Raw genomic sequence first — 25,127 nt, 5'->3', positions numbered from 1 at the left:
GCTCGCCTTTACTACTTCCTTCACCACTTCCTACGTCGCGGACCTGTTTTCCTCCCTTCACATATAATTTTAGGAATGGACATACCTTAATCTAATCGTCATAAACAGTTTCCACACTTCAGACTGCTCGTCTTTACTACTTCCTTCACCACTTCCTACGTCGCGGACCTGTTTTCCTTCCTTCCCATAGAATTTTAGGAATGCATATACCTTAATCTAATCGTCATAAACAACCACACTCCAGACTGCTTGCTTTTACAACTTCCTTCACCACTTCCTACGTCGCGGACCTGTTTTCCTCCCTTCCCATAGAAGTTTAGGATTGTAGATACCTTGATCTAATCATCATAAACAGTTCCCACACTCCGGACAGCTCGCCTTGACTACTTCCTTCACCACTTCCTACGTCACGGACCTGTTTTCCTCCCTTCCCATAGAATTTTAGGAATGCAGATACCTTAATCTGATCGTCATGAACAGTTTTCACACTCCAGACTGCTCGCCTTTACTACTTCCTTTACCACTTCATACGTCACGGACCTCAAGCTAGTGTCGCCATTTGATTATATTTATGATCCATACAGTTTATGTTCTAATATCTGGGGAATAATGCTATCAGCTATTTCTTTATCTACTGCATTTAAAAGTCAACAGCTGATCATATGTCATAAGTCTTTGTTTATTTTTCAAATACTGCTTCCATAAGGATTACATTGAAACTTTGAGACCCAATGGGGCGGATTCCTGAGAGACTTTTTAACGCCATATAGATGTTGGCACTCACTGATATGGTCTTTAACACCATGCAAAATTTGAAAACGATTGATTCAGCCGTATAGGAGGAGTTTGCGTATTACAACGTTTAATAGTCGACGTATAAGAGCTTCGCTCGCTTCGCTCGCTCCGCTCAAAAATATTCTCATAATCGAATACTTGGAGATTCATATGTACATGTACATTCATTAGCTAACTGATGACCTATGGCATGGACTAACCAATACAAGGGACTATGATTAATCTATGGCTATGGCTAATTCAAATTGTTCAGTCTGTCAATTTGATCACATGTCAACGTTTTATACAATATTAGTAAACAAACATAAATACTCCTAAACTTTTGCATTAAATTCAAAATTGTGTTGTTTCGGTTTCAAAATCATCAATGGAATTGATACTTGGATTATTTATTTTCTATTTTCAAACAATAGTCGTATTTAACCAAAATGTAGCCGGGGAAACAAATGGAGAACAGACCCAAACTTTATCAACAGGAACCAACCATTCTAACGATGAAACATATCTATTAAATACCAACCGAAGTACTGATAGCAATTTTACTAAAGATGTTAAGGATATGCCCATTGTTTATGCTTTGGAGAGAACTCAAGATGTACCTGTAACAAATTCTACAAGTCTAGAGAACACAAAATTAGTGCATTTTAAAGTCAACAAGACAAAAAAGATTGTCTTCAACCAAATTAAGATTCCTAGCAAAGTCGTTAAAGACGGAGTTACAACGACATCTAAAAATGATATGCATGAAGCAACATTTGAATCAGACGTCATCCAAGCAGAACCCGAAGGGTCTTTCAATAATGGTCAAAACGTAGATATCGCTATGCATCGCTCAGACGTTGGGCACACGGAAGACACTGAATTCAACGTCAACCAAACAGAAGGTTTGCAGAGTAAGCCAACTGCATATTTTAACGAAGATGAAAATTTGAACAATTTGACTCATCCCACTGAAAAATGTCAATTCGACAGCAAAAAAGAACAGAAAATCTTGCACGACTCGCAGTTTAACAGTGAAAACAGTGAATACCTAGACACTTTCGACTGGAGAAGAAGAGAAGATTCTTACAACCTGACAGAACCAGAGCAATACCCGTATTCTGTGCTCGTCATCGTATTACGAGGCGGTAAAGTGGTAGGTCCGTGCACAGGTTCGATCATAACTGAGGAATGGGTCTTGACAGCGGCACATTGCCTCGTTGAGGGTGACGAATTTATGGTATATGCCGGGGGTCACTCGATGGAGGAGTTAAAAAAATTCATAAATGGAACAGGCCCCTTGCCTCCTACAGCCCAGCTGTCCCTATCCTCTAGTTTTATCATTCATCCTCGGTATGTGGGAGGAGATTTTGACGTGGGGCTGATCAAAGTGGAGGGAAAGTTCAACTTTACGCGGGCTGTGAGCACGATACAGCTGACCACGACACCTTGGATGGAGAGTTACCATGGATATACGACGTGTGTTTTTACGGGATTTGGTGTTGTTCAGATGGGAGAGAAGAACAAGGACGATGCCTACAGGAAGACGACTCATCTGGATATTAAAAGCCCTTGCCTCTGCTCGTTCTATCTGCGCATGCTATTTGGATCAGAGGCGGTAAGTAAGTGTGTGGGTCTAGTGTAGTCTTAAAGTAAATGTAAATGGTATACGAAAGTCCAAATTTAATTTGGTAAAAATTTCTTAATGATATATTTTTGAATTCGCATTGTTGATGTAGTTTTTAAAGTTCGAAAGTCTGTCACTGATAGTTTTTAAATCATTTAAGCTAGCTTATTCTGTTTCATTGGGCACTTGTGAAGAGTATTTTAAGTAGGCCTATAGATAGAAGACTTTATAAAACAACTCTTTTACTTTTGAAATTGTAAGCTTCGTAGAGTTTGTAAATGGTTCAATATTTTATTCATTACAATGTTAATGCGGTGAAAACATTTTGACTCGTTACAACTGACATCGGCAATACGTTTCACAGCTGAGTTTTGATAACATTTTTTTATTTATTTGAGACCGGTTAAGATAATGGAACTTGAAATTGCATCTAGGCTATTCAAAATTCGATATTAAACCTTTGCGAAGTCTGTTAAGATATTTTGGTATGTCGGGTTACATTTACTCACGTTTAGATTATATCGTACAGTACACATATAACGACTATATTTTGCCGATGCTTCCTTTAGTTTAGTATTATAACCAAAAATTACAAATCACACTGTAATTTTTACCATTAAAAGAATATATAAAATATAGTCTATATCAACGCATTTAAGCTTCATTACAAAACAGGAGACGCTAAAACCGGCTCGTTCTCAAGATTCGTCCATTTCAATATCATATGGATATCTAATGGTCGAACATCGCGCCACTCATCCTACACTTATCTCCATTCATACTTGGCCTAAAATACCTACTTTATATGGTCGCCATTTAATAAGAAAGTATTAAAGTATAAAACTATAATAGTCAATGGTTGAACGAAATTGATAATAGTAGTTTTTGACAGTACAAATTTGTTGTCCGTCATACTGCAGCAAAAACAGCCGTTTTAATGCATGCGTTGTGGGTCAAAAGTAGCAGTTTTGTTAATCGTTTTTAGCTCCAAGGGAGTATGGTAAGAATCAGCAATATGTATCGATGTTTTATCGATTGTAGATAATTGTTTCCGTATTGTAAATAGTTCGAAGTATCGATGGTATCACGATTACTAGAAAAAAACCCGGTATGGATCATAAACATAAACAAAATGACGTTGTTGGCCCGAATCCTATACTAATAGCATTGAACATATGTTTTAGCAGTTCCATTTAACCAATGTTAAATCATGTTTATTTTCGGGCCAAAAACGTCATTTGTTGATGTTTATGATCCATACCGGGTTTTTTCTAGTAATCATGGATGGTATAATGTACAATAGCACAGTAGTAATGACGAAACGATTGCATCATTTACTAAACAGCTGCTTGTTTCCATTGCGGTAGCAAATTGAATTTAAAACAAGCTGGAAGTGGTTTTGAGAGTTCAAGTTTTAAATTATTAAAACTATTTAATTTTTTTAACATAGTTTATTTAATTAATGGTGCGTTATGACGATAAATAGTTCATCACACGGGCAAAAGGTGTCTTTCAACTCTCGCTTATTTTCCAGTGTTTAGGCCCTGACGATTAATATCCTATTAACAAAAAAAAAGGGTAAAAGGGTGATAAAATCCAAGTTCAACATGAAAGTCATATGGTCATTGTTATTGTTTTTAAATTAAAATAAAAACAATTTGGCCAAATCTTGAAATTCTTTGTTACAAATTTTATGTTATAAAATGTGCCATAAATATTGGTTGCCAATTTACAAATTTTAAATAAAGCCTGCGTGTTTTATTCTTAACTCTCTCTGTGATCATGCTTTATATATCTCTACAAAGATCGAATATGCAAGTTGAGCACGCTGGGAAAATAATAAGAGGTTATCGTGTTCAAAATGTATCGGAAAACAAGAAGGTAAGGCTTAACAAGGAGGACGAATGCAGGAATAAGGACGATTTCCAAGGATTTTACGGGCATTCAGTATATAATCTACATGTTAAAGTGAACCCGTCATTAAATAAAGTTAGTAATTGAGATGACTTTCGAGTGGAAATATTAGAATATAAAAAGACAGAGTGTTGAAATAGAAGTAACTGTGTTATATTAAAGATCAGAATTGAAAAGTAAACAGCATTTGATGATTAACATTTTGGTTGCTATGGTAACAACTGATTCATATGTTCATAACAATCTCCCCCACTTAATCACTGGAGAGCAACTAAGATAGGACGGAACCAGCGAGCACATAATAATAATAATAATAGAGAGGACACGGCGTTTAACCAAATGCACTGAAAGTGTGGCCAAATAATCCGCCATCTTGGTCCGTCATACAGCCTGAATCCAAGACCCGCGAGCTCAGTTCGCATTAAAAACCCCGCGACAAATACACGATCATAAACAACATCTTATATATTAAAAAAATTTGGTTTTTCTTTTCCGAGTTCGTTTGGCTCTTCTACCCGACCGATTTTCATGATTGAGGTCTCAAATTGAAGGTATGCACGCACAGATTTGCCATCAAGCATCGACATATAAATTATCTATAGTATTACTCGGTTTATACGTAAACGAAATTTGCTCCCCATGTATTTCTTATGGGAGTTAAATTTGGGTTTTCTTTGCCGAGTTCGTTTGGCTCTTTTACCCGACCGATTTTCATGATTGAGGTCTGAAATTGAAGGTATGCACGCACAGATTTGCCATCAAGCATCGGCATATATTTATCTATAATCCCACTCAGTTTATACGTAAACGAAATTTGCTCCCCGTGTATTTCTTATGGGAGTTAAATTTGGCTTTTCTTTGCCGAGTTCGATGGGCTCTTCTACCCGACTGATTTTCATGATTGAGGTCTCAAATTGAAGGTATGCACGCACGAATTTGCCATCAAGTATCGGCATATAATTATCTATAGTATTACTCGGTTCATACGTAAACGAAATTTGCTCCCCATGTATTTCTTATGGGAGTTAAATTTGATTTTTCTTTGCCGAGTTCGTTTGGCTCTTCGACCCGACCGATTTTCATGATTGAGGTCTGAAATTGAAGGTATGCACGCACAGATTTGCCATCAAGCATCGGCATATATTTATCTATAATCCCACTAGGCTTATACGTAAACGAAATTTGCTCCCCATGTATTTCTTATGGGAGTTAAATTTGGCTTTTCTTTGCCGAGTTCGTTTGGCTCTTCTACCCGACCGATTTTCATGATTGAGGTCTCAAATCGAAGGTATGCACGCACAGATTTGCCATCAAGCATCGGCATATATTTATCTATAATCCCACTAGGCTTATACGTAAACGAAATTTGCTCCACATGTATTTCTTATGGGAGTTAAATTTGGCTTTTCTTTGCCGAGTTCGTTGGGCTCTTCTACCCGACCGATTTTCATGATTGAGGTCTCGAATTGAAGGTATGCACGCACAAATTTGCCACCAATCATCTACAAATATTTACCTACAGTATTACACGACCAGAACACATAGGTAATTTTATTTATTTTATATTTCTTACTTCAAATAAAGATGTACCTTTACCAGTTATAGATTTATAATCCCATATATTTTAGTCGAAGAACCTTCAGTTAAATACTGGCTTTCATTTAAGTTATTCAAATCCGACGAGTTTCAAGCAAATGCAAGGTGAATAACCAATATAAAAATTATTTTTCATAATGTTTTAATAGGGTTAAAATAGTCCAGTCAATGAATGATCCAAAAGTAGGTGTAGAGTGCGTGAGCAGGTAACTAAGCGATTCCTTCAGAAACTTGTTCAGGGGGCTTAGGGTGTTAACATATCAAAAGTCCTGACTCCTAGGTGGTGAGCCAGGGGGTGGAGGGGGGAAAAAGGGGGGGGGGGAAAGGTACGCATTTTGGGTTTTTTGATTATATCTCGAAAACTATCAACTTTTTGTATACTATAGTAAATAATAAAATTGAAGAAGATTAAATTTTCTACAAGAAAAGTATATAATGTGTTTATTTTGGTTCAACAGATTACGAGTTATAACTTATTTAATTGATATCTTATTAAAATACTCCTTCCATAAGAAATACATGTAAATTAGTATGCGAAATGGGGCGAATCCTATCCGCCCAAAGGAAATATAACTGATATTCTGGAAATCTTGACAAAATTTCCAGTAATTTGACACTTTAATCATGAAATTTTGTCAAAAATTAAAGCGAGGGTGAGCGTTTAAAAATAGGATGATTTAAGGTTTTTTTTATATTTCCAATAAAAAAAACACCAAAACTCGACATTTTGTTACCTCGCCCTCGCCTTAATTTTGGATCAATTTTAATGATTAAAGTGTCAAATTACTGGAAATTTTGTCAAGATTTCCATAATATCATTTATATTTCCTTTGGGCGGATAATTTACATGTGTTTCTTATGGAAGGAGTATTTTAATAAGATATCAATTAAATGAGTTATAACTCGTAATCTGTTGAACCAAAATAAACACATTATATACTTTTCTTGTAGAAAATTTAATCTTCTTCAATTTTATAATTTACTATAGTATACAAAAAGTTGATAGTTTTCGAGATATAATCAAAAAACCCAAAATGCGTACCTTTCCCCCCCCCCTTTTTCCCCCCTCCACCCCCTGGCACACCACCTAGGAGTCAGGACTTTTGATATGTTAACACCCTAAGCCCACTGAACAAGTTTCTGAAGGAATCGCTTAGTTACCTGCTCACGCACTCTACACCTCATTCCTTGACTGGACTAAAAATCAATATCTCCAGTATTGTTCTCCTGTTTTTTTATATGTTTTAGACACAAAATAATCAGTAAATTATAGGATTTAAATTGAGCTATTGATTGTTTGAATCAGTTAAGCTCAAGATACCGTATTACTCAATAAAAAATTATAAATTTGATTATTTCTCGGATATAATAATTATTTTAACGCTGCGGAGCAGCATGGGTCCTCTAGTTAATAGTTGAAAAAAAATTCTGAAATTTTGCACACTTGTAGATATGATACTGAGGAAAACGATGGTGTTATTATAAAATTATTAGTTATGATAGTAATTGAGTTATAAATATGTTTAATACTTATGTAGTTTAATTTTTCAGATTCAGACATGAAAAAGTTGTATTGCGAGGATTTTTTTTATTTTTTGGTCAGAGAAATTTCGTCAGCGGGAAAGTTGTGGATAAATAACCAAATTTAACTATCCGATTCACCAAAATTTTTTATCATGTTCGGTTTTCTAAAAAATCAGGTACAAAAGGGATCCATTGCCGCTGCTCCGCGCCACGCCCGCTGCGCCGCCGGGCCGTCGTCTATTCATTTTAGCGTGCAGTGTTTTAATGTTTTATACTGTTGTACTGTAATATTGTATATATCAAAGAAATTTTCAAATATATTGTCTATGTAGAGTTTTCAACCGTTTAGCACAACTTTTTAAGGACTAATTAGCTTTCAATATCAATCAAGATAAACTAAAGATAATTCTGTAAGATAAATTAAACTTCCCAAATATATTTGTACAATTACACTAAATTTATTGTCCCAGAAAAATTACAGTTTTATTGAGATGTTGCCTGATTTTATTTTTGTGAAGACTTTCGTTATTTATTTTACAGTAATAGTGAACTCTAACATTGAAATATTTTTGAGCAATAATTTTAATTAGGTACTAAACAAAAATGATTTTTGTCCATATCGTTTCATATCCTAAGAAATATGTACTATTTGGAAACAAATTTACTCCTACACATTGTCCAAGTACTTTGTTCGTCAAGACCTCAATTACATTGTTCTCTACACTAATATCATTAACTTTTATATCTACCCTATTCTCATCAAGCATAGCAGACGACTAGCGCGCTGCATACGCCGGGACTACTGTCGGGGAAATAAATATGTGCTTGAGTTTGAGCCTAAATATCTCTTGAGATTAATTATCCGATTTTGTTGATACAAAAATTAAATATAAACTGGTTTAAATACATTTTACGTGGTAACAATTAAAAAATTTCCGTTTACCAGAAAAATTTTTATAGATGAAAGATTCTAAAAAGTACCGGTTTTTAAGAAACTCTGCACTAACACTCAAGTTTAAAACTTAATTGTAAACAAACCACTAAGCCAATCATTCTGAAATTTGTATGGCTTATTGGTAGATTTATTGTTAACAGTTCCATGCATTTAAAATGTTTTACTCACGATAGTTTTTATGCTGATGTTTATTTTTAAAACGTATGCTAACATCGTTAATAAGACGCTAAAACTTTCGGTCAAAATTTCATCGTGTTTGTCGTGACACAAGAAATAACACGATTATGACAGATTAATAATGCGAACAAAGTGTTTTTTAAACAGATATATATTTGTAAACAAAAATTTCTCCCGCAAATTGCAGGCTGATTGGCTCAGTGGTTTGTTTACAATAAAATTTTAAACTTCAGTTTTAGTGCAGAGTTTCTTAAAACCCTGTACTTTTTAGGATCTTTCAACAATATAAATTTTTCTGGTAAACGGATTTTTTTTATTTCTACCACGTAAAATGTATTTAAACCAGCTTATATTTAATTTTTGTTTCAACAAAATTGGATTATTTATCTCTGAGATATTTAGGCTCAAACTCGAGTGCACATATTTATTTCCCCGACTGGTAGGCGCCGCCATCTTTGTCCGTTTCGCCGGCTAGTAAGACTGCCACGCTCCTGCGCTCCGAGTAGCGCTTCTATTTTGTTATGTGTTCGCTGGACGGAACCTTGCGCTGTCTGGAAGGACGAGTTAATTTGTTTTCTTTTTGTTCTGTGGCTTGAGGTCTGTCTAGATTTTCTTCCCTTAGAGTACCGTCTAGTTCTGTTGGATTGTTTGAACTTGATTCAGACTCTGGGTGGATCTCTTGTGGTGGTGCTTGACGGTCTATAATAGGTATCCGTCTTGGGACAACAGAACTATCTTGTTTATTTGTGTTGTAAAGGTAACTTTCTTCTTGGATACAAGAGTCAAAATCAATTAATTTATGTGTCGTTTTAAACTTCGTCCAGAATCCAATTCAACAATGTAATGGTATTGACCTAATTTTCTCTTGACTGTACCAAACTGCCATATGTCTTTATTTCCCAGGCGAACTCTTGCCTGAACCCTCTCCCCCACTTTAAGAGAGCGGACGCGAAGAGGAGCAATCGATTTTGATGGAAGTTTTGCCTTTGGGTTAGGGAGAAGTGTGTCAAGTCTAATCCGAATCTTCCTGTTAAAATACAACTCCTGCTGGAGTCTTGCCTGATGCCAAAGGTGTTGCTCGATATCTGAACATAATGTTTTGTAGCTTTGTGGTAATTGGGGTTGGATCATCGGCAGCAGCAATAAGTCTTCTCTTTAAAGTTTGTATGTTTCGTTCCGCCAGACCATTTGTTGCAGGATGGTTAGGAGCAGTAAATTTTTTGAAAATCCCACGTTCTTTACAGTAGTTGATAAATTCCTCACTTTTGAATATAGTGGCATTGTCCGAGACTAAGAACGAGGGGTACCAATGGACTGAGAAAATGTTTTCAAGTAGTGCCATCGTCGTTGCTGAGGATGGAGCATTTCGAAGAATGCGAACTGCTGCCCACTTTGATTTTGCATCTACACACATGAGGAAATAATTTCCATTCAATGGACCGGCATAATCAATATGTACTCTTTCCCAGTTATCATCGGGCTGATCCCACGGATGTACCGGAGCTTTTGGTGGATTGTGACGAACTTTAGCACAAGCTTCACAGCTTTTCACTAATCTTTCTATGTCTTTGTCCATACCTTCCCAATATACATATCTTATAGCAAGCTGTTTCATTTTAGTAATTCCGAGGTGTGATTCATGGAGCTCATTTAGAATTTGATTTTGAAGACATTTGGGAATTACGACTCGATCTGATCAGAAAAGTATGTTGTCTGAGATCATGTAAGGGCTATCTTTGCGACTATTTTTCAGTTCATGCAAAAGAACTTGAAGCTCAGGGTCTTTTGCTGTTTCTTCTTTTATCGTTTCGGCGGTTATCACTGTGCTGGAGATTTGAAGTAAGGTTTCTGCATCGATTGTGTTTATTTCTTTGTCGAATGCTAGTTCAGATGAAATTGATGATTGAACTGGGCTTCGAGACAAACAATCCACGTTTTCATTGTCTTTCCCTTTCTTGCATCGAACTGTATAGTCAAGACCACTGAGGAATGAAGAATAACGCAATAAGCGAGATGATGTCATTCGTGGCAGAGCACGTCCTGGATGAAAAATATGTGACAATGGTTCATTATCGGTGACAAGAGTGAATTTTTTACCAAAAACGTAATTGTAAAAATGGGTGACTGCGTAGATGATTGCTAGAGCTTCTCTATCAAGTTGGCTGTAATTGGTTTCAGCCTGAGTCAATGCTCTGGATGCATATGCAATTGAGCAATTCCAGTTGGGCTAGCATCTGTTGTGAGAATAACTGGTTTTGATGGGTCGAAAGGAATAAGAACTGTATCACTACAAAGTTCAGATTTCAGATTCAAAAATGAGGCTTCAGAAATAGCCTCAGATAGCTTCAAATAGCTTCAGATATAGATACTGTAATCCTGTGACCTGTCCGTTGCAGACTAGCAGATACCTCTGTATCAAACCCAAGCTGGTTACGGCATGTGTCCCGGATATTCTGGTGGAGGTTTGGTCTGTAGAGGGAAGGTACGAGGAGTGGTCATGCAGATCATCAAGATGGGTAACACCAAACTGGATCTGTCTGCTGTCTGTTGTAGGCCAGCAGGTACCTCTGTATCAAACCCAAGCTGGACTACGGCGTGTGTCCCGGATATTCTGGTGGACGGTCTGTAGAGGGAAGGTACGAGAAGTGGCCATGCAGATCATCAAGATGGGATACAGCAAACTGTGATCCGACTGTTTACTGACCTATTACACTAATTTTTAATTTAGGTTAGGCCTAGTTTTTGTTTTAGGGACGAGAGCCAAGATCTGTGGAAATAATAGAATCTGAATAAATCACCATATAATTATTTATTTTTTCATTCACGTTAACCAGCCTATAATTACGATTATCCATTTTACAATAATAAATTCTTAGGCTAGTGGTACCTGTACATGCACATATACAATCATATGGAAAACGATCTATACTCAGGGAAGAAAAGGAGGATCTTCGTTCTGAAATACAAAATAAATTGTCTGAGTTACATATCGGTATACTAAACTAACTAAAATACTGAATAAGGTAAATACAATTGTTTAACACGTGGCAAGAGGTTGTGATTGGCAAGTATTTGAAAATATTATGATTGTCCTGCAGATAAACTAAATCTTTGTTGGCATCTGTTAAACATTAATACTTCTGATTAATATAAAGGATATTTTACAATGGATGTGCTCGGATAGTTATAATTACAACTTTTTACAATAGATCTACTCACATTTTCTAACGGCCTCCTCTGTTTCCGCTCTCCACTTTGATTGGTCTGTTACTCGAGTTTGATCTGTACGACATGGGCTACCGACGTACCAACTTTTAAGGCGATAGATTTGCAATAATTAGTTCAATAATTATAACTTAATTATATGTTTCCTACTGTAACAAATCAGTATATGTTGTCTGTTGTAGGTCAGCAGGTTCCTCTGTACCAAGCCCAAGCTGGACTACGGCATGTGTCCCGGAGATTCTGGTGGAGGTTTGGTCTGTGGAGGGAAGTTACGAGGATTGACCAAGATGGGAGTCAGGATAGACGACATCAAGAACTGTGATATGTCTATTAAGGGTCGCATGCAATGCGGAGCCATGAATACTCTCAGTGTGTTTCAGGTGAGCGTTTAGTCTCATCATAGAAACGGGACCGCGCCGAACTTGGACAGCGACACACGCGGACAACGTTAAAGTTGGACAGATTAAGTTTCCAGGATTGTCGTTTGCGTGCAACGTTAAACTTGGACACATTTGAATGTGTCCAGTTTCGTCGTGTCGTGCAACGCCACCCCTGGACAACTTAAAAACGTGTCCAGGTTCGGCGTTTGCGTGCAACGTTAAACTTGTACACATTTGAATGTGTCCAGTTTCGTCGTGTCGTGCAACGCCACCCCTGGACAACTTAAAACCTTTCCAGGTTCGTCGTTCGCATGCAACGTTAAACTTGGACACATTTGAATGTGTCCAGTTTCGTCGTGTCGTGCAACGACGAATCTGGACATTTGTCATAAGTCTCTTGTTTTGGGACCTGACTGTACATTCTACCTGTCAAAGTCCATTGTTTGGGATTTCGACCAAGGCCCCACTAGAACAACAGACAATGCTGAAGGTTCATGACGTCACACTATAGTGGATAGATTCACTGCAATATCCCATATTATGTTAATATTAAACATATCATGTTTTAGGTAATAAAGCTGGCTGTTTTCGGATTTTACGGTTACATTTTCGTACAACTATCCACCACTGTGACGTAGTGTTGCGCATTGACTGGGACGGGTGGCGTCGTCCTGTAATCCAGCTACTAGGAGGTCACGAATTGTGGATATTTATAGGGATGCACTGTGGATGCGATGCTCACTGGTGTGGATTAACGTCCGCACTAGTGAGTACTACGACTATCCGCAGTACTATCCTGATAATTAGACCAATTCGTAAATTACAAGGAAAAATGTGGTTCGGATTCCACTATAAACTGTAGGTCCCTTAGTTGCCATTAGCTGTATGGGCTATTAATTAACAGCTGTGTCTAAGGAACATGTCGGCCTTAGTCACTAACAAGACTACAAGATCGCGCCACTCATCCTACACTCATCCTTCACTCATATTTGGGTTAAAATACGCACATAGTGGCGTCCCCATCTTAAATAATTGATAATTGTCGGTATTTTTGGATACATAAAAGTAAACGAATATTTTCTATTCCCTCCGTACGGAAAAACTAACTCTTGCTCGGAAAACAACACATGTGTGTAGTATAAGTCTACTTTTTAATCGGTGAATAGCAAGACAACTAAATCGCTGAACGTAATATTTTGTGCTTGGCGACTGGCGCATATGTCTGAAACCGCCTTTAAGATATAGAAAATGCATCCCTCAGGCTTTGTTTTGCGTTGTCCATGTTCGTCGCCAATCGCCATATCTTTCAGATCAGTTGAACTATAATTTTTCTGTTTTCATAGCTTAATATTATTATTTTTAATTTTCCGGATATAATAGATTAAATATAAATGAAATAATCATGACAGTATTAATAAGATTAGATATACGTCTTACGTTGTCAATCCTAATATAGTTTCGGGCGACTATTTCAAAATATCTGTTTGGTTTTCAAGCCTCTTTTCATTTTACATAACATTATTTTTTATTCGAATGTGTGTTAATATCCAGACTTTCTATTTATTAGCAGGTAAATATTTCATATGTTGTCCATACATAACTAATATGAAACGTAGCTTCTATCTTCAAACGTGACTTAAAAAAAATAAATAGTAATTCAGGTTTATTTAAAAAGTATCGGTGCTATTTGCACATTTTCACACATTTTGTGTGCGACCGTGCACAAAAATGAGTCATTCGTATTTCGTTCATCTCAAGTAATTGAAAAACATTGTAGGCCTAAATAAACCCGTATTATTGACACAGTAAAAATTACCAACATAAAAATTCTGCATTTAAAAATGTTAAGTTATCATTACAGTATTATCATTTTTAAAGTTGCAACATATTATAGGCCTAAGACTTGATGTTATAACGGTTAATCTCATATTTTATAGTTTATTGGCCTATATTTAACATCAGATTTCCTCTACCAGTTAGACACATCATACAGTTTTGTTTTAGGCCAATAAAAGGTTACTTTCATTCAAAACTAATGAATTTCACTGATAATAAATCTACTGTTAGGAATAAGTTTTTGTGTATAAATTAAACTGCAAATAAACACTCCGAACACTTTAAGATGTGGTATTCTGCTGTATAATGTATTTTCCAGTGCTGATTTTAAGGATTTGCAAAACAAAAAATGTCATGATCTTTACTTTATGCTCTTGAGTCTGGAGCATATTTATACGAGTGTTAAAGAGGTTATTTTTTATACTGAATCTCATTAAAAATATGTCTAACTCAAATAAAACAATCATGTTTAAGGTAAATTAAACTATTAATCTGGAACTATAGCTAACCTATAAAACATATATCTTGTTTTACGTGTAAGTCATCTTTATTTAAAACTATCTAGGCTATGTACCCGTTCCACGCACGGTGATAGTGTAGCCAGTTGAATTCACTGGTTAAAATACTACCTCCAACTCACCATTGAACACTTTATCCTGTTTGAAATTTTCATTTTCATTAACAAAAGTGCTCTTGACTTTTTCGTGAAACACTGAGTAATAAAGGAATTAATGCGTCACAAACAGACATACGCCCAAAAATGCAGAATTTAATTAGGTAAGGAATTTGCTAACGTTTAACCATAACAAAGTACATATAAAATTAGTAAGCGCCGTCAATGAGTGGAAACCTAATTTTTGTAAGCTATTGGCGACAATGATTTAAAAAATGTTAATTTCCCAGCCCTAAACAACACTGATTCAAGGTCTTTTTCCCGGTTATCAAAACTCAAGAACAATTTGATACACAAAGAATCTCCGGTTCCTAACCTGGATGATGCCAAGTTATTTAATTACATTTGCGGTTACACATTATTGCACTTGCGATAAATCCGTTATGTAAGGACAATTTTTTTTTTTAAACTTGCTTGTTTTGGATTTTCTTTCAAAACGTGATTGAAATTGTTGCGGTGTTTGTAAACAACATAATGTAAACATGACAGCTAGAAGAAATAACCTTGATTCAAACTAACAGCTGTTCGTTATTTCATGGATGACGTATGTGATAAACATTAGGGAAAACTTGGGGAACTTGGGAGAAACTCACAAAATTTGATTTTTTTAACGTCCGTTTTTATATTTACAAAGTAGTGAGGCCATATTTTAATGGCCAAAGACACTCACGCCAACCCTGTTAAAATGATTTAAGCGTATAAGCGAATTCATAAGAATAACGTAGAAACGTTTAAGGCAGGCAGGGCAGAGCTCTAGGAGAGTACTCTTATGAAGAATAAGTGAACTGTTGTTTGCTTGTTTATAAACAAATTTTGATCAAATTTGGAAAATGTATTTATTTATACTATACTGTCAACATTTAACTATAAAAACACCTTACAGCCTTCCCTGTAGCAACATACATAAAAACTCATACATTAAACGCAACATACATTAAACTAATGTTATAGAAATAGAGAATAAATATTACATTGTTGAGGAGATATTTTATTGACAACACAGTCAGACAAAAGTAAAGTAGCTTATAGTCTGCAGGTTCGTTGTGGCGGGGGTAGTTATAGTTCCGTAACGGTTTTGCGAAGTATTATCCGTAGTGGATTCACCAACGATCTCAAATACACGCATGATATGTTATCATTGTGTATCACCGCTATTTTGCTGCTTGGTTCAAATAATCCTCAATCGAATCAGTATTATTATTTCAACCTATGTAGGTACGATATGTGATCGTAGGATACGATAGACTGCACATTGTGAAATAGGTTTAGTCTAGTAGGATCCATTTACACATAATAAAATCTTACTAATATTATAAATGTGAAAGTTTAGATGTATGGATGTATGGATGGATGTATGTTTGTGACAAGTGAACGCAAAAAATACTGGTCGGATCGGGCTGAAATTCGGCATGATGATAGCTCATATTCCCGATTAACATATAGGCATATTTTTATCCCAAAAATCCTTTCGGGCTCCGCCCCAGTGGCTCTGGAGTATTCCATGTTAACCTCATGAGAAATGGAATTAATGAATCTTAACAGATATTTCAATTAAACAAGTTGGTTCTGTTCTATGATGTTCAATAGCATTAAAGTTACAAGGATTACCAACAGGGTGCAGCACTATTATTTCTTTTACATTTATGACAACAGCTAATTTGCAACCAAAAGGTGAGTGAGCGTAGCGAACGAACTTCAACCTGGAGGCGAGTGAGCGTAGCGAACGAGCTAACCTGAAGGCAAGTGAGCGTAGCGAACGAGCTAACCTGAAGGAAAGTGAGCGCAGCGAACGAGCTCCAACCTAAAGGTGAGTGAGCGTAGCGAACGAGCTCCAACCTAAAGGTGAGTGAGCGTAGCGAACGAACTTCAACCAGGACGTGATTGAGCCATGCAAACGAGATCATCTTGAAAATTAAGAAGTTAAACGGGGCAAAGCCCGCGGGTTACAGCTAGTAATTCATAAATTTGACTGCTCTATTGCAGCTGTTTCACCACGAAAACGTTAAAATTCTAAGGCATCTGTTTGCATCATTTTGTTAGTTTATCCACGTTAGAGGTTGACGACTGATACGTTTAATCATAGAAAAACCAAGGACAACCCCCCAGACAACAACACTCCACATATTTCGTTTCTATAATTATGGTAAATATATATTTAAAAAAAAATGGACAGCTAATTACTATTGAAGGGCACTAAAAATCACTTAAATATGACAGCTTTAAAATGAGCCTTAATTAACTTTTCTACGACCCTTAGCAACACGTAAGCTGTTGATTTGATCCATCCTTTTGGGACACGGTGTACCCAGGCCCCATAGGCCTTATTTTTTTATTAATATCCAGAAAACATTTACAACTACCAAATCAACATGCAATTAAATTTCCAAATTTATAATGTGCAATGTGTTTCGCGGACTATGAGTCACTACAACATAACCGTGTATTAGAAAGAAGCCTTGTAACAATACGGCATTTCTATTAACAATCACGGCATTTCTGTATTAGGAAGCTCATTCAGAGTTTACCAACCGAGCGAGACTGAGAATTTGATGAGCCTGGTGTACAGTCTGTTCAAAAACTAAGAGTGTCCGGGTTCGTCGTTTGCGCGCAGCGTTAAACTGGGACACCTTTTCAATGTGTCCAGTTTCGTCGTGTCGTGAAACGCCACCCCTGGACAACTTAAAAACGTGTCCAGGTTTGTCATTTGCGTGCAACGTTAAACTTGGACACATTTGAATGTGTCCAGTTTCGTCGTGTCGTGAAACGCCGCCCCCGGACAACTTAAAAATGTGTCCAGGTTCGTCGTTGCCTGCTTTTATCGTTGTCTGATTGAGTCGGTGTCTGTTTTTAACGTAGTCCACGTTTAACGTTGTCCAACTTCGACATCGTCCCCATAGAAACATAGATAGAACATAGGCAAGGGGTCAACCGAGGAGACTATAGTCTTGGCCTAACCACTGAGGATGCCTCTTCAAAATAAGGACAATGGTTTCTGCAGCGATCTCCAACTGACGACCCGATTGATGCTGATCACTATTGATTCTGATAACTCCGACCTTATGTGGATGCTCACTTACTAATTTACCTATTGGGTTTAACTTTTTAAGTTGTTTGGATTTTTGTTTTTCCCTATCTTATATTTTATAGAGCTGGGTAGCTTATCGGTTATATTGCTCCCGTATTAACCAGACGATCGGTAGTTCATTCGTGAGAAAAGTCAGTAGCGTTGTGATGGTTCTAATCGGGATACTGCTGTCCTTTATTACTACTGTAATCCTAGGTCACTGTTTTCTGGCACATTTGAATTTTGATAACAAGGCCCTTGATAATGATACCCCTTGATATTGATCTTAAAATACCTTTGAATTTATAATGTCCTAAATGACATGTTATTGTAAATCTCGCTAAGAAGTCAACCTTGGTAAGAAGTCTTATATGATAATCCATATAGACTTGTTATCGAGGTTCTACTGCACCTTCTATAATGACGGGTTTTCCAGTTCCCTATTGGTTATGTTTCAGGATATCTGTCCATTTCTTCCATGGATCAATGAGCACACGAACGTCTTCAATGGAACGAAAATCTCTAAGAAATGTAAATATAGTGGATCAGCAAGAACTAATAAGTCCTATGGTTTATTATTTATGAATATCGTATTGGTTGTGTTAATAAACTCATTTCTCAGGTAATGAACTGTTTTATTTACTTAATTAAATGGTAAATGCAGTTTTGGTGTATTCAATCTAAATATATAAAATCACGAGAAATTATTTATACGCTAAATGATTGCAAAACAAGTATATTGTTGATCAATGCCACTCATTCTTGTAATTATTCCTCGACTTATCGTTGCACTTCAAATTTAAGTAAGAGTATAAATGGATATACGACAAAATCTGTTGCATCCACGATTCTATAGTTATTTGTGTAACTAGTGAGCAAAGGTCATTTGCGCTCGTGTTACTCATTATATTTTTTCCTACATTCACTAATAAGCAAGCAGGTTTTTTAAAACTTTTTTCCCAGCTCTTGTGCATCGTAAGAAAAATCTACGCATACCGTTAGAAAGCTATTTTCCTGTAGGTGTGCAGAACCCCTTTATAAATTAAAATAGGCTCAAAAATAAGCACAAAAAATTAATTTGAAATTAACAAAAAATTAACATGGGCTTTATGGGTTGCCATGCTGGTGACCAAATAACAACGAAATATAAACAGAAATCAAAACAAATGTTAGAAACTCTAATCACATTTTTATTTACAGTGTGGGGTGAAAAATAAACAAGTCTGTACAGTGCAACTGGATTTTTAGCTAGAATCGGTTAAGCTGTGGTGGAATACCTAATACCTTTGATTGAAGATGAACCTTTTTAATGCTATATGTGTTCATTACGTGTACAATTTTGAGGTTAAATCAAAACAAAAAAACTGGCATATATATTTTTGGAATTTGACAGTAGTTAAATATACTTACTCTACTGTAATAAAATCACTTTGTCATTAGAGAATATTTAGTGTGAAATAGATACATGATTACTTATTCCAAATCAACTAATTAATAAATGGTTATTTAATTATTGCCTTCAAATTAAGTGATGGTTGCTTTGAAAATGATTAATTTTACATGAGCAGATATTAAAATATTGAATCATCTTGCAAATTTAATTTTGATCATTATATTAATAGAATAATGTAGTTGCCGTAACTGGTTACACATGATAAACTGTTGGGACATAATGATGATTTATGATTCGGAAAACGTTATACGATAGGCCAGGGAAGCAAGATTCGAGTTTGATTTATAAAATGCAGTAGCCTAAATACTGAATTTTTTCTAATAAATCAGACAATAAATGACATACTAAATCAATTTATTTGATCTTAAATGAAATTTCTTTCGTAAGTAATACAACATTGTCCCTAATTGACAACATGCCAGTTTGTTTGTTTTGATTTGACCTCAAAAATTTGCATGGGAACATTGAACACATGATCGCACCATCGATGTATATAACCTAACACCTTAGACATTCCATCCCCATGTTAAAGTTGTAGCCAGGTTTTTAATCAAATTTGTCTTAGTTGATGTGAGAAACCGACAGATTGCTCTAATCTAAATTACTGATTTCTGTCGAATACACGATGGTTTTTACCAAGTCAAACTGATGGACCGACTTATTATGAGCTATAGTAACTGTAATGACCCATCAACTATGTAGGTAACAAAAAAGGTAGAAAATAGAATTTTAGACACTAGCACATTCTGTGACTGGCGCACACAACTACATTCTTTGTTAGTAAAAAATTGGCGACAGCTGATCCATATAAATGGGATGTCATATTCTGTATCCAATAGTCAATGCTAACACCATTGATGTTACTACTATCTATTATTATACTATATCTATATTACCGTACTACTATGGATCGCGCTCACTACAGCCTATAGCCAAATATGTTCACCCGCAAAGATATTCCACCATATCTCAACCGCTTCTAGCTAAAAAAATCCAATCGTACATATTTATGGTCGAGTTTTCGACCACTGGACGACCTCTAGTACTTATTTAATACACAAGCAAGTTTTTTGTAACAATTACTCCTCCGAAACTACTAAACCGATTGACACGTTTTCGGTGTCATTGGAAAGAATGTAACATGAAGTTGTGCAGGAAACTTTCTTTTTAGGTAAATAATTAGAGAGTGAGGCCCTGGGGCCCTTTAAAGTTTCGTATTTCTCCATAAGAATAACATGGGAGATAATTTTTATTTACAGAAACATATGTTTGTTACTTGAAAATAGTCAAAGTCTACTACATAATGATTGCTGTGTATTATGACTCTTAATGTATACTCCATTTCAATCAAGGATTGTGTACCTTAAAGTTTACCCATAATGGATCTTACTACTTTATTTTAATGCTGGGAATAGTAAAATTTAGGTGAGAATAAGTTAACATTATTTAGAAAACTTTGCTATAATGTGTGGATTTATGTATTTAAAATCACAAATCTTTGACATTACCTATTAATTCATTTGAAACTAAACAGCTGATCGACAAATCAAACAAATCATCTACTTCATGTGAATAATGTTATTACACAAAAATAGTTTTTTTTACCAATAACTTGATTCTTTTTTTACTTGTGGGTGTATTTTGAGTTTGCAGTTATGAAAGCACCAAGCCAAGTAACTTTTATCTAATTTTCTTTATAAACTAACAGTATTATTGAATTACTACATGAACTTGACAAGTCAGGTAATTAATTGTCAGTATACCAAGGGGAAGAAGAGTGGGTCCTTGAAAACAGACGAAGGCGGAGACACCCATCTAGAAAATCCAACTGAGTTTTTAAATATAGAGGTCAGTGGATTGCCAAGACGCAGATTAGACTAATAAAAGGGGGCACTGGTTTTATTGATGAGGGATATTAATATATCAATACCCCCGCCGCAGCAAACCTGCCGACTAAGCGAATTTCCATTTGTCTGAATTGATTTTCAGTTAAATATATTTTAATAACATTAGGTTTAACGAGTACCTAGGTTTGCTGCTACAAGGAAACTAATAAAGTGTGTTTTTGAGTAAAATATTGATAGCTTAGTACAAAATAAATAAATTTGCCAAGTTTGATCAAAATATATCCATAAACAAGCAAACTACAACATTTGACAATATTCTCCATAAGAATAACATGGGAATTTTAAATTTAAGATTTGTTTAATTTTCTCCGTTACCAATAATCGAACAAAAATACTTGTATATACTAAATTATTTTTTTTAAGCTCTTTAAAAAGGTTTAAAGAGAAATCCGGAAATTTTGTGTTTTGAGGGTCAAAAGTGAGAAAAACCAATTTTTACCCCATAAAACCCCCCGTAAAGCCCCGTTCCCATGGTCCGATCGTGCTGGTTCGCGAACTCATTCAAGTTTATCCCGCTTTACACCTTTAAACCAAATTTCATCAAAATCGGACAAAAATTACTCAAGTTATCGCGTTCACGGACGTATATATATATATATATATATATAATCAACGTCTGCCGTGTTGGCAATACTGCGAGTCCGAGACATACACACTGCGCATTCACCCACACGCACCTACACTTGCTCGTTTCTAACCTCAAATTTAGTTCAGTGTAGTTGAGTTAGTCTATTGTAGTTGTTACGTTACGATTAGCTCAGTGGTTGTGCAAACTTGAACTGTTAATAAAGACGTGGTTTTGACGATTAGTACAACATGTAACAGTGATATTTCCTTAGGCCTATAGTAGGATTACTACAAAGTGAATGACTGTTTTAAATAACGATGTCTAAAAAACTTTCTGGAGCGCAAAGACGCAAGTTAGTTCGAGAAGAGGAGGCTGCGACTGAAGCACTTCTGAAAAAAGTCCCAAAGCTTACATCCTATTTTGCTCCTTCCAGTTCTTCGGCTGTAATAATTAGTGAGCCTGAACATGTCTCAGTAAACGTGAGTACACCTAATGAAGTCCTTCCAGTTCCAGATTCAGTTTTGATTGAAGAAAAATTAATGAGAATGAAAAGTTGTCGATTTCATCTCCTAAACCCGTCAACGTAGGCCTAATCAATTCAGATCCATCCTCTTGGCCAGATATCATTAATAGAGATGAAAGAGACGAGTTAATTTTAAAAGGGCCTATACCGTTAAAGGCTGATAATGATTATCCAAAAAATGCCCAAAAGAGACATTTTTCTAATGAACACCAATTTCGATGTGCGGAAAATGGGGAAAAGGTAAAACGCAAATGGTTGGTGTATTCTGAAGGCACCAACTCAGTATACTGCTTCTGTTGCCGACTTTTCGAGCCTAATTCAAAGTCACAACTTGGTCAAAAGTCAGGTTTTAATGATTGGAAACACCTGGCAGAGCGACTTCGTTTACACGAAACCACACCAGAGCATTTCAAAACTATGACTATCTGGTTTGAAGCCGAGCTACGTCTAAAAAAATGTATTTCGGTGAATCATGCTCTATCGGACCAAATTAGGAGAGAGACAGAAAGATGGCAGGAAGTTTTTAAGCGCCTTGTCGCTATAATCTTATATTTGGCAGAACATAATATCGCTTTTCGAGGGTCATCTTCAAAGCTATTTACTAAGAATAACGGCAATTACTTAGGTCTGATCGAGCTGATAGGACAATTCGATGGTGTCATGTCAGATCACTTGCGAAGGGTAACTAGTGCCTCCTCCCAAGTGACTCTTCTAGGAAATAATATTCAAAACGAGCTAATTTGTCTTTTGGGATCTGAAGTAAAGAAGGCTACAATCAGAAAAATAAATAAATCCAAGTATTTTTCTGTAATCTTGGACAGCACTCCAGATATAACCCATAAAGACCAGATATCTCTCACAATCCGATATGTAACAGAACAAGATGGAATAAGTGGTGATGTAGCCGTTGAAGAAAGTTTTATTGGATATAAAGTGGCAAAAGAATCAACTGGAGAAGCTCTCTCAGAGCTGTTGTTCGCTGAAATTGAAAGTTGCCATTTAAACATGAATGACTGCCGAGGACAAGCTTATGACAACGGTGCTAATATGGCTGGTGTAAACAAAGGTGTTCAGGCTAGAGTCTTAAAAGAATATCCTCGTGCTTCGTTTACACCGTGTACCAGTCACAGTTTGAATCTGGTAATATCTGATGGTGCAAAGTCGTCTGTTAAGTCAACCTCACTGTTTGGAATAATTCAGAGGATCTACACGATATTTGCGGGATCGACAAAACGCTATTGTATAGTGAGTGAACATGTCCAATCACTATCTATTAAACAAGTTTGTGAAACTCGCTGGGAAGCGAGGATTTCTTCCATTCAGGCTATCAGGTACCAGTATGCTGACGTTAGACAAGCATTGATTGAACTTGCAGACAGTGTTGAAGACCCTAAAACAGCATCAGAAGCTCAGTCTCTGATATCGCATATGGAAGATTTTTCTTTCTTGACTTGTTTAATTGTTTGGCACGATCTTCTGTTTCAAGTTAATCTTGTAAGCAAAACATTACAAGGGAAAATGACTGATTGAACATCAGCCAAAAGGCTGCTTGATAATTGCCAAGCCTTCCTAGGGTCTTTTCGAGAATCAGGGCTTGTAGATGCAATCATTTGTGCTAAGGAGATTGCCGAAAGTATTGGAACTGAGCCCGTTTTCCCGAAAAAGCCTTTAAGGAAGAAAAAGAAACAGTTTTCTTATGAAGGGCCAGATGAAATTAACGGTACTCCACAGGAACTCTTTAATAGGGATGTATTTTTGCCCCTTGTTGATAGTGTAACCACATCTCTTACTGGACGTACTGAACAGCTGAAAAAGCACCATTCTTTATGGAGCTTTTTGTATGACCTTAGCAAGTTGCCAGAAAAAGAGGAGTTGAAGAAGTGTTGCCTGAAACTTCAAGAATTTCTTACATTTGATAACATTAGTGACATAAACGGAAATGACTTGTATAATGAAATTATCCACGTGAAAAGCATCGTTCATGATGAACATAAAACAAATGAAGCGTTATCTCCCCTCAAGGTGCTAAAGAGTATTAAGTCACATGACCAAAAAGATCTATTTACAAACTTGTGGATTGCTCTAAGGATATTGCTGACCATCCCCCTAACTGTAGCAAGTGCTGAACGAAGTTTTAGCAAGTTAAAACTCATCAAGACGTATCTGCGATCCACTATGACGCAAGAAAAGCTGAATGCATTGGCAATTTTATCGATAGAAAATGAGGCGGCAAAACAGTTAGACTTTAAAGACATTTTAACCTCTTTTGCAAATGCCAAAGCTAGGAAAATTCCATTGGGTGTAAATTAATCTTGTATTATGGTTTCAAAGTTGTATCTATTGCCAAAAGATTTATCTACATAAGTTCTGTTTGTTATAATTTCAATATTATAATGATACGTTTTTGTAAATAAAGTGTTGTGTTTCTTAATAAATGGTATACATTTTTTTTAAACAATTTCAAAGATTTTCGTCTCTAATGCTTTTTCATATACTTTTATGGCAAATTATGTTAGCAAAAGTTCGGCATTTTGTAAATAATAGAGTTATTTTTAAGCTAACAGCGTGCATTTACTAACATTATTGTTTACATTGACCGTCTGTGGACCCATTCCTATATTTAAACAAACTGAATACTGTATGTAAAGGATTTAAAAAATACATGGATAACGTTCGATATCGATGAACCCTCTATCGACGCAAACCCCCGAAATACCTTTGTTTAGGAGGGGCGAAAATTTAAATCTTGCCCCGGGCGTCTATAGCCCTCGGGGCGGCCCTGTATATATATACATATATAAAAATTTGAACGAATGGTGTTTTTGGCCTCTGGGGACATCAAAATGAAAAAGTAAATCGGTCCCGGGTCTAGGTCTTACCGTGCCACCTTCGGTAATAGCTACTTCCCTATAGGGAAATTCGCTAAAAAGG

The 25,127-nt window shown here is 36.1% G+C and overlaps 2 protein-coding genes across 3 annotated transcripts; both read left to right on the top strand.

Annotated features, from left to right (window-relative positions):
- Positions 1-1,098: 1,098 nt before the first annotated feature.
- On the top strand, positions 1,099-18,371 carry LOC128994748 (uncharacterized). Of its 2 annotated transcripts, XM_054419504.1 has the most exons (3): positions 1,099-2,392; positions 11,975-12,172; positions 18,204-18,371. In XM_054419504.1, exons 1-3 carry the CDS (start codon positions 1,163-1,165, stop codon positions 18,369-18,371), a joined length of 1,596 nt encoding a protein of 531 aa, XP_054275479.1. In that variant the 5' UTR covers positions 1,099-1,162. The 2 variants fall into 2 exon arrangements, with proteins under 2 accessions (XP_054275479.1, XP_054275480.1); XM_054419505.1 differs by lacking the exon at positions 11,975-12,172.
- A 4,485-nt stretch (positions 18,372-22,856) lies between these two features.
- On the top strand, positions 22,857-23,726 carry LOC128994243 (52 kDa repressor of the inhibitor of the protein kinase-like). Its single transcript, XM_054418647.1, has one exon. The coding sequence runs from the start codon at positions 22,857-22,859 to the stop codon at positions 23,724-23,726; it is 870 nt and encodes a 289-aa protein (XP_054274622.1).
- The last annotated feature ends 1,401 nt before the right edge of the window (positions 23,727-25,127 follow it).

Source organism: Macrosteles quadrilineatus, unplaced genomic scaffold, assembly GCF_028750875.1.
Source record: "Macrosteles quadrilineatus isolate MER2022 unplaced genomic scaffold, UCM_ALF_1.0 Scaffold_5__1_contigs__length_97177068, whole genome shotgun sequence".
Taxonomy (NCBI): Eukaryota; Metazoa; Arthropoda; class Insecta; order Hemiptera; family Cicadellidae; genus Macrosteles; species Macrosteles quadrilineatus.
Note: the sequence above shows the minus strand (reverse complement) of the source record. Positions and strands in the feature narration are given on the sequence as shown.